General features: G+C 35.6%; 1 protein-coding gene and 1 non-coding gene across 2 annotated transcripts; both read left to right on the plus strand.

Annotated features, from left to right (window-relative positions):
* The first annotated feature begins 1,924 nt into the window (after nucleotides 1-1,924).
* LOC132269106 (GDSL esterase/lipase At5g33370) lies at nucleotides 1,925-5,521 on the plus strand. The gene is made up of 5 exons (XM_059770142.1): nucleotides 1,925-2,236; nucleotides 2,361-2,488; nucleotides 3,513-3,761; nucleotides 4,716-4,968; nucleotides 5,147-5,521. The coding sequence occupies exons 1-5, from the start codon at nucleotides 1,999-2,001 to the stop codon at nucleotides 5,377-5,379; spliced, it is 1,101 nt and encodes a 366-aa protein (XP_059626125.1). The 5' UTR covers nucleotides 1,925-1,998; the 3' UTR covers nucleotides 5,380-5,521.
* A 2,503-nt stretch (nucleotides 5,522-8,024) lies between these two features.
* Nucleotides 8,025-8,141, plus strand: LOC132271992 (U5 spliceosomal RNA). The gene has a single exon (XR_009469941.1). It is a non-coding gene; the product is annotated as a U5 spliceosomal RNA (small nuclear RNA).
* Nucleotides 8,142-10,599: the final 2,458 nt, after the last annotated feature.

Consider the following 10,599-nt stretch of genomic DNA (forward strand, 5'->3'; position numbering starts at 1 on the left):
TGTGTGTCTTACGAATAAATCAATAATGTATCTACAGTTGAATGCTTAGTATTTGAGTTTGATTAACGGATTGTAAAATTAATTGACATTAATCAATCTTAATGTTGTGCTTGGGTACACTTCCTTAATTTTTCTCTCTTTTATGAAAGAAAAAATTATTTTGAAGATATTCTCACTTTCATGATAGAGATCTTTCAACGTGCTATAATTAAGGTAGGAGGATGTTTTTTAAATTATTGAAGGTGCAACTAAAACCAACAACTTTAACGGTAATTATTGCAAATTTTTATTAGTTGCCATTTATATATAATATTGACATGTAACTAAACCTTATGTCTAGCCGTGTGCCTAAAAATCTATAAGAAATGATCAATTAGATGATACAATAATTTGCATCATAAGTAATTATCAAGATCTAAATTCGGGTGTAACTCTTGAACTAATGGTCGACGATGATGGTAGTGTTAGGCTTCTAAAAACACCCTATAAATAATCTACTAATAAGCATATGCAATTCTTCCGGCCCTCATACACCCGTCCTTTTTATTAATGAGTTGCAAGATCTGGCTGGCTCCTGGTTGAGTCTGGGTTTAAAGTTTAAACTCAAGTTGTATAACCTCTGCGCTTTATTATATTGGTTTTCGGTTGAGTTCGGGTTTACAATCAAGTCGGGACTAATCCCTGGGCACTGGGTTTGGATTCGGTCATAATTGCCAGCCCCAACAGACTACAGAGTTGGTAGAAGCTTTGACTCGCAAAGTATGTTTGTTGTGTACTCCACGCCATAGTTAATATCCAGGCCCCCCATGGATGACACGATTTTAATATCACTGGTTAATGTATTCAAAGTGTTTTTCTTTTTATTTAATAACTACTGTACTATTTATGTGAGTGATGTTGTGTTTTAGTGTACTGAATTAGATTGAATTATATGACTTTTTTTTTTTTTTGTTAAAAGGTAAGCTTGAATTATATGACGTTTCTTGACATCATCTTGTGAAAATTCATTTTGAAAATCGTATGCAAGAAAGGGCATGAAAAACGTCACACTCCTCACTTGAAATAAATTTTCTCCAAATTTAAAATAGATTTTAGGTTTCAAGTACATCATTTAACCCTAAATACTTAAATTTTTAAAAAATATTATAAAAAAATTCAATTTACAATGATCAGTTAGAAAAATGTAGCTCTTAAAATTCACCTATTTTTAATACTTAATTTTTTAGTTTTTTTTTTTTTAAATTGTATTGATAGTTAATATCCAGGCCCCCCATGGATGACACGATTTTAATATCACTAGTTAACATATATTCAAAGTGTTTTTCTTTTTATTTAATAACCACTGTACTATTTATGTGAGTGATGTTGTGTTTTAGTGTACTGAATTAGATTGAATTATATGACATTCCATGACATCATCTTGTGAAAATTCATTTTGAAAATCGTATACAAGAAAGGGCATGAAAAACGTCACAATCCTAACTTGAACTAAATTTTCTCCAAATTCAAAATAAATTTTAGATCACAAGTACATCATTTAACCCTAGATACTTAAATTTTTTAAAAATATTATAAAAAAATTCAATTTACAATGATCAGTTAGAAAAATCTAGCTCTTAAAATTCACCTATTTTTAATACTTAATTTTTCAGTTTTTTTTTTTTTTTTAATCAAAAGTTAAATGCTAACAAAAGATTAGTTTGGATTAAAAAAAAAAAAAAATGTCAAATGCTAACAAACCTTTAGAACACTTGTCTCATGCTAGTTGAGCCCAGGGCTTCCTTAAGCCTTGCAATTTGCTTAGTTGGCTCCAGGCTCTTCCTCATGCCAGTGAAGACAGGCCAATATTTATTAGGGTAATAACCACTTTCTGCTAAGTTTCACCATCCACAAACCTTATATAACACCACTACAATTTCCATTTCTCTATTCACAACTAAATCTCTTAAGAGGGAGAGAGGTTCACAACAAGTGTCCTCATTAGTCATTATAGTGTCCATGTCTAGTCCTTCAGTTTTTGTCACCATTTTGGCTGTTGCCTTGGTAGCCACAGTTGCACCACAAGCCGAGGCTGCTCGTGCATTCTTCGTGTTCGGGGATTCGCTCGTCGACAATGGCAACAACAACTACTTGGCCACTTCTGCACGAGCCGACTCGCCGCCTTACGGCATTGACTATCCCACTCACCGTCCCACCGGCCGCTTCTCCAACGGCTTTAACATACCCGATCTCATCAGTACGTAAATTCTCCATTTCATCACTTTCTTTTTTCAAGTAGTTAATTTCTTTCTCATGCTACATATATATTTGACTTCATTCATACCATTAATTATAATGTCTGTTAATTTTATACCATGTAGGCCAGCATATCGGCTCCGAGTCCACATTGCCATACTTGAGCCCACAACTCACCGGCCAAAAACTACTCGTCGGTGCAAACTTCGCTTCTGCTGGAATCGGAATCCTCAATGACACAGGAATTCAGTTTGTAAGTAATGCTTGTGTGCACTGATCGACACATATATATATATATAGCACATATGTATGTATTAAAATGTACATGAATATTTGTAAGAATTTGAATCCCTCCACCGATTTTGTGGCACAATATCAGGGGTAGCCAATGCACAATCATAGAAATTGTCATTTGGTCTTATTACACGAGAAATGAAGAGTTATTTATACTGCAAAATATTACAATCGTAATACAATAGTTAAATCACAAAATAATGACGATGTAATGTAGTTGTTATATTAGAGTTGTAAAGTTACAGCTTCAGTGATTCGGGGACATGAATACATGATAGTTCCATTTCCCAGATATCTTTGGTGTTTTAAATTGAATGGTGAAACCCACGCCCACGTGAATAAAATTACATTTTTATCACCGGCTACGTTGAAGACTGACTTCAGCAAAACAAGTAAGTACATGCAGAAAGGGAAGTCAAAAGAGTACAATAATTTCTTCAACTACTCCATATCTATCCTTCATATAAAGGACATGCAAATAATTAATAGTCGTCAACTGCTTTTAACAAGTTGGTGGTTTTATTTACTGAGTGTCAACTGTCAACGTATATGCACGATCTATCACCATATGAGTTCATCTGTATAGTTGCTTTTCATGAGATAGAGGCCAGCAGCTACACAAGGTCCACAACTCCAGATGAAAGGACATTCCTATCCATTTCCTAGTCTGTTACAGATCATTCCTCTCACAAGATTTAAGCTCTTCGCATTTAACCAATGAATTATAGGAATGTATTAAATAATTCATTTAATTTTTTATAAATTTTAAAAAATTGTATTTAATGACAAGTTCGTGACTCTTGTCACATGAAAGCTCGCTTAAGAGTATTACTATTTTTATTTTTATTTTTGCCGTATGGAACAGTTTCGTCTCCTATGCTCTTAAGCAAAACATCAACTTTTATGTTATTAATTCAATTTTGAAGCTTTAATTATAGTAGTATTTATTGTTCAGTAAGTTTTGTTTTGGTTTTCATGGGCAGGCAAACATAATAAGAATCGGTGCGCAATTGGATTTCTTTCGCCAATACCAGCAACGGTTGAGCGCCGTAGTTGGACAGAAACAGGCGAAGCAGCTGGTGAGCAAAGGGCTGGTCCTGATGACACTTGGTGGCAATGACTTTGTTAACAACTACTTCTTGACCCCATACTCTGCCCGAAGAGCGCAATTCAGGAGCTCTCTCCCCGCTTATTCCCGCTATCTTATCTCTGAATATAAGAAAATTCTCAAGGTACGTAATACTCACTCATTCTTAATTACTCAGTCTGTTCACTGATTCGTACTACTCTCTATATGTGCAAGCAATGACGAGAGCTAGCCTCGTGACCAATTGAGGGATTACAATGACATGTTAACAAACATTAATTGCATTTCTTTCAAATCCACATCGAATTAGTTAATATACTCCCAATGTGGTTGGGGTTTGTCGTTCGGTTTTTTTTTTTTTTTTTTTTTTCCTTCAAATCCACATCGAATTAGTTAATATATTCGCAATGTGGTTGGGGTTTGTCGTTCGGTTTTTTTTTTTTTCTTTTTTTAGATGTTGAGAAATGAAAACTCTGATGTGAAATGAAATCCACATCAAATTAGTTACTATACTCACAATGTGGTTGGTTTCTTCTTTCTTTTTTTTAGTTATGAGTTGTTGAGAAATGAAAACTCTGAGAGTGCAATAAAAGAGGACCGGCCTGAAGTCAAAATATTCGTTGCAAATGTTTTGGAGTCCAAATTCCGAAACTGACCCTATGTGCTTCCCATTATTTGGACAGCAGCCTTCTGTTCTCTTTGTTTTTGCCTCATTGGGATTTGTTTAGAACTGGGATTATACGGATTGTTTAGGTAGTCAAGAAGGCATGTGATCACTAAAAGTGTCTATTTTATTTAATCAACTTCTTATGATTTGTGGCGGACTACTTAATAATTTCGTAGTAATTACTTACTCTGACACCTTATTATAGTGCAATCTATTTACCTTTTCATTTGTTTAATGTATACACACTTAAACTTATATACTAGAGAAAGAAAGAATTTTTTTTATATATATATTAGAGAGAAAAAAAAAAGTTTATTACCGAAAGATATGAAATGAAATGTGAGAGGGGATGTTATTAGTGAAAGAAAAAAAAAAACATAAAAGTCACAATGTCGGCAGAGAGAGCTAGACTTGAGTGTTTCTTGAATGCAGAGGCTATATGATTTGGGAGCCCGGAGGGTTCTTGTGACCGGAACGGGACCGTTGGGTTGTGTCCCGGCAGAGTTGGCCATGAGAAGCAGAAACGGAGAATGTGCGCAGGAGCCTCAACAAGCCGCAGCAATATTCAACCCATTACTGGTGCAAATGATTCAAAGCCTCAACAAAGAGTTAGGATCAAACGTGTTCATTGCTGTTAATGCAATGGAAATGAGCAATTCTTTCATCACAAACCCAAAAGCTTTTGGTAATTTATTCAACATAGCCATCGCTGTTAATACATATTTCTATAGCTGTTTATGTGAGTGAGAATGACATCATAACCACTCATATAAAATTAACCAGTGACTCATATTTATATGCTTAATTGTTTAACAAAATAAATAATTTCAGCTAAATCTCATTTAATTTCTTGATTGGAATAGGTTTTGTTACCTCAAAGATAGCATGTTGCGGACAAGGACCGTACAATGGACTTGGACTCTGCACAGTTGCATCGAACATCTGTCCGAACAGAGACGTCTACGCGTTCTGGGACCCCTTCCATCCATCTGAAAAGGCAAACAAAATTATCGTCCAATCAATCTTGTCTGGAACTACCAAGTACATGAACCCCATGAATCTAAGCACCATCATGGCCATGGATTCCATGACCTAACAAATAAGGTCTTAGAATATATATATATATATTTAAATATATGTAATCTATCTTTCAATTTCCTGTCAAGTACTCTGTTTTTTTTAAATGTAATAATTCTGTGTGTCACCGTTGAAATACAAATTAAGCTATTAGACCTTAACTATAGAGTTCCATTTGGATGGGGTGAATATATATATATATATATATATATATATAAAGTATTGATCTTGTCTTCAGTAGATCAATGCCATGTTTCAGGGCACTTATGGGGGGCATGCACTAGTGATCTTTCTGTAGTTAGCGATCACATTGCATTTCCTGTTCTAATCTATATTCCGATTATTATAATGTGAATGTCAAGTGGATTGGTTGTTATAAGAACTGAAGATAAAACCTATTTAACGATCCTGATCTGGATTCTCCCTTGTACCATTTCATTCTTGCATACACATGGTAGTTAATTTTTTTATTTTTTACACGTTTATATTTTAAAAAAAATTATATAGCCCCCTAAAATTATTATTATCACTTAATTTTCTAAAATTGTGGCTCCGCTCCTATATACAATAACTCAGTTTGAATTAACGAATCTGTTATCACAGTTATAAATTTTTTGGATCTTGCACGTTTATTCACATAAGGTCCAAAATATAGACAAGTATTCTCTCCAGCGTTGAAAAGCTCCAGCACAAAATTCACTAGTTGAGATCGCATCATCACTAATGGGTTCCATTTATCAATTCATTCTCAACAACTCAATTATGTGCTGGAGCGCTAAAGAGGATCCTTGTCCCCAAAATATACCCATGCGCATCTTTTCATAGCACAAACATAGTTTTTTATAGTAAATTTTAGTAATTTTTTTGAATTTTTAAAGATCAATTAACACAAGTAATAATTTATTTATAATATTTAAGTTGTGATACTAATTATATTTTTAGCATATCAATGAACATTATACCGTTCTTAAAGTATTAGATATATGTAGATTATATTAATAAACAAAATAGATTGAATATTTTAAAGGTACGTTCAGCTGTATGGAATTAGAGTCTTAGAATTAAAATTTGTAAAATTTGAAAAAAATAATTAAAAAAATTGAACTAAACTTTTTCAAATTTTACCAATTAAATTCCAAACCTCTAATTCCATGCAGTCGAACATACTTAAAATAATTCTTAAAAATGATATATATATATTATAGCATAATACAACGAGGTGCATCGTGGTTCAGTAGTGAATAGAGTGAGCTACATCATGAGGTTTAAGGTTCAAACTACTCACACCAGTTGGTATGACCGGCCCGATTTGGAAGAAAAACGGCAATATTGCTTAGTTAGTGGGGGATTCATAGCGAACTGACCGGCTCAGTGATGAATTCCTAATCTCCGATTTTACACATAGTGAAAATTTTTACCGAATCCCAACTATGGACGTAAGTTGTTGCCGAACCACGTATAAATCGTTGCACTTGTCATAACAATATATGTATATAGATCAAAAGTTGATTCATTTATATCAATTACAAACAAGCTGAAGGCCATCCCACATTACTGCTTTGTCAACACATTGCTTGAACTTGGGACATTACACCCTTCAGTTGTTATAACTCCCACAGGCCATGATCCACATCTTTTTTTCTTTTTCTGGGCAAACAACAGGCCATCTCACAATACATTAGAATCGAAAACATCTCGCTGAGCGAGATTGAGAATTGAGCGGGATATGGACCAAAATAGCATCCTCAACCATATTGGTTTGAAAAAGTTTTGTCATAGCATGGCGATCTTATTGCCATATCTACTCACATGACTAGGATGAAACGGTGAAATCCTCACTTGAGACACCCAATGCCCACCCTCTTCATCATATTTCCGTTCATTCTCACTCAATACTCAATAGTCCTCCCAGTAAAAACACTACCTTTTTTGTTTCTAACCGAACTCGGACACTTCCTCTCTCTTATGAAAATGAGACATCATACCATCTAGACATTAGTTTATCGATGTGTTTTCACTACTTTGTGTTTTATGCCCAACTAGTTCGATTAACACACCCAAAAAGAAGTGGCCGTCTAGGTCCTAATATACACTCGATCATGAAAAAACTACTGGGAAAAAATTAAATCTTTATCAGCAATTTTGGTTGCTGAGAAAACAAGAATTAGTCAAGGAAACAGTAGTATTGGGAAACTTTATTGCTCGTAATGCTTCAGATTCAAATAATGGAAGTAAAAAATGAGCTACGCTGAACAACAATCTCAATCGAAACAGATGGTTCCATTTTCTCTGCCTCCAAACAACCATAGCAGACCCATGTTCAAAACCCATTTTCTCTTTCATCTTTTCCTCAATTATCTTGGCTACCAATTGAACTCTGAATGTGAAATTCATACCCAAAACCAGCTCATATTACACTGATCGATGCATAGGTATGATTTAAACCTGGTGTGTATATGTTGTGGAAGGTGACTGAGTCGATATGAGGATGCGTTTTGGAGTAGCGGACAAGGGGGGGGGGGGTGTGCTTTTGAGAGAGAGACAGAGAGAGTTTTTGGAGTTTTGGAGCAGAGATGAGTTTGTCCCACATCGATAAGGAGTGGGAGGGTTGGAGAGAGAGTGTGGCTATTTAATAAGCGGCTCAGTTTGTTTTGGAAAGTACGCAGCCGCGCGGTGAGCACAAAGCGAACTATTCTTTCGCCTTTTACTAAAGAATACCGTGTGCGCGCCGCAAACAGCGGCATACGCCAATTTTTGGAGGGATCTTCACTGTGAAGGTCCTCTACAATTATAAGTCAAAATTTTATTTTAGTTATTTGGAGGAAGGGATGGCACTATCTTTTCTCTGTTCAAGGGTGGATAATATCAAAAATTCGGAGGCAACCCCCTGACCGTTAAGTGGCTCTGACTGCTCCCAACAGTATAGTCACCACTTTTATAAACCACTTCTATAAAAGGAATGAAACTCCTGATGTGTATAAAACATATCGAAGCATTGATTATTATATATTTTTGGATTATGTGATCTACCAATTACAAATTGTTTTAACTCTTGTTGGGGAAGTGAAACCACATGGTCACATCAAATAATTTGAGCTTTGAATAGTGGTGTGACATGCCTCTTAAAAGTTAAAAGGGCATATGTAGGCCTTGTCAGCCCTTCGGCACCAAGAGTCCTTTAAAGAACGAGACATTCCCTATTTTATTCCACCAATGTCTTGTTGTTAATTGATTTATAGCATCAATGAAAATAAAAACAAATTGATTATAATTAACACTTATTATTCATCAATCTCAAGTATAAGGTTAATTTCTCAAGTTATATTAGGGGAAACTGTGTGCCAAAAGGACAAAATAAATATAGATTTTTATTTGGAGTCATTAATTTTAGGATGATCACGTTTTTTATTATGAAATCCTAAATCAAACTTATGTATATAATGTAAAGTGATTGAATTTTAAGATTGTTGTTACAAAATTTTAAATTGTTAACTTTTGCTGATATTAATTTTGTGATTTAATTCAAAACAAATCATGAAACTGAGTGAATATATAGAAAAAATCCAATACTATAATAGTTAACGATAACAATGTTAATTACTTAGGTTAGAAAGGAAGTTTGCTCAACTAGTTTGCATTTAGACATTTACTTACAAGTCACTACCCTTACAACAACTTTTATGGATGTGATGGATTGTTTTTTTTGGGTAAGTATCTATAGATGCGATGGATTACCTTAAAAATAATTTGTTAACCATTTAATTATGGATTTAGACAAAGGGGCGGAAACAAGAATTGAGATTCGGTTAAAAGTGGTCTGAAATTATTTTACTACATCTTTTCTTTTTTTTTTTTTTTTTGGGTAAAGTACACTAACACATACTCATGTTTGCTAAAAGGACACCCAAATAAAATTTAGCATATTTTGAAAGAAAGGCACCCCCTCAAGTTTGATGCAGATACCAAAGACACCCCAATGGTAACGAATTGACATTTTTGCCCTTTGACCTTTATATTGACCAATTTGAAGGTTGAAATTACATTTCTAACCTTTACTCACAAACCAATCCGTCCTTCTTCCTTCTCCCATCTTCGTCTTAAACACATTATTATTTTTTAAGTAATATAATAATTTTTGCAGCTTTATATGTATATCAAACTCCTCTCCACAATCCGTCGCCCACCATTGCAGTCGCTCCATCTCAGCCGACCTCGCGCGTTCCGAGCAAAGCCGCAGCCTCTACGCCGTGAGTCATTCACGGCCAAGTCAGCCGACTTCTCCACAGCCGTACCGAGCCCATCACTGTCCCGCCGTTCAGTCCCGTCGGCCGCCATCATCCGAAGCCGCAAGCTCACAGCCAAACTTGTCCACCGCCGCTGCCGCCACTTCACTGCCGGGCATAACCATTATAAGCACTGCCGATTCAATTCCAAGCTTGTCGACCGTTCCCCTCACCGGCCAACCTCTCCACAACCGACCCCTCCATCGCCTATCAAACCATCACGACTGAGCCCTTTACCGGCTGATCTCGCCGTAAACCACCCCATTACGGCTGAGTTCACACCACTGTCCGAAGCCTCTTTGTTCGCCGGCCCATGCTGCCATCTCCATAACGGAACCATCCATGGCCGAGCTATTCACCGTCGTTCCTCATCGACCTAATCCTTGCGTCGCCGTGAACTCTCTGCTCTCTGGTTGTGGATCGAGACAGTACTTGGTATTTGGCCATTACAACAAATTTATGTATATTATATATACACACACACACGTAATAATTTTTGCCGCCGCCGAGCAGAGCATCTCCACCATGGGTGGGTTCATCACTGCCAAGCAGATCACCTCCACGGCTCCACCATGGGTGGGTTCATCACTGCCTAGTAGAGCCTTGCCAGACAATTTCACTGTTGCGAGTAATATATATATATCGGTGTATAGAGAGAGAAAGGAGAAGGGCAATTAGGTCATTTAATTATTTTTGATATTTTACTATTAAAATTAATCAAATAATATAGGGCAAATTAGATTTTTCACACGTTTTTAGGCTCTGTTTGGCTGTTAAATATAACAAGGGGTGTCTTTGTTTTGAAACAAGCTAAGTTTCATTTATATGATCTTTTGACAAACCTGAAACGGGTGTTAGTGTACTTTACCCTCCTCTTTTTTCTTTATTTCTTTTTCTTTTCTATTTTTTCGATTTCGAAAGTTAGTTTTACTACTTTATTTGTCTGTATAAAAGAG

Source organism: Cornus florida, unplaced genomic scaffold, assembly GCF_030987335.1.
Source record: "Cornus florida cultivar Cherokee Brave unplaced genomic scaffold, ASM3098733v1 CherokeeBrave_3.0.0_Hap2_Chr08, whole genome shotgun sequence".
NCBI lineage: Eukaryota > Viridiplantae > Streptophyta > Magnoliopsida > Cornales > Cornaceae > Cornus > Cornus florida.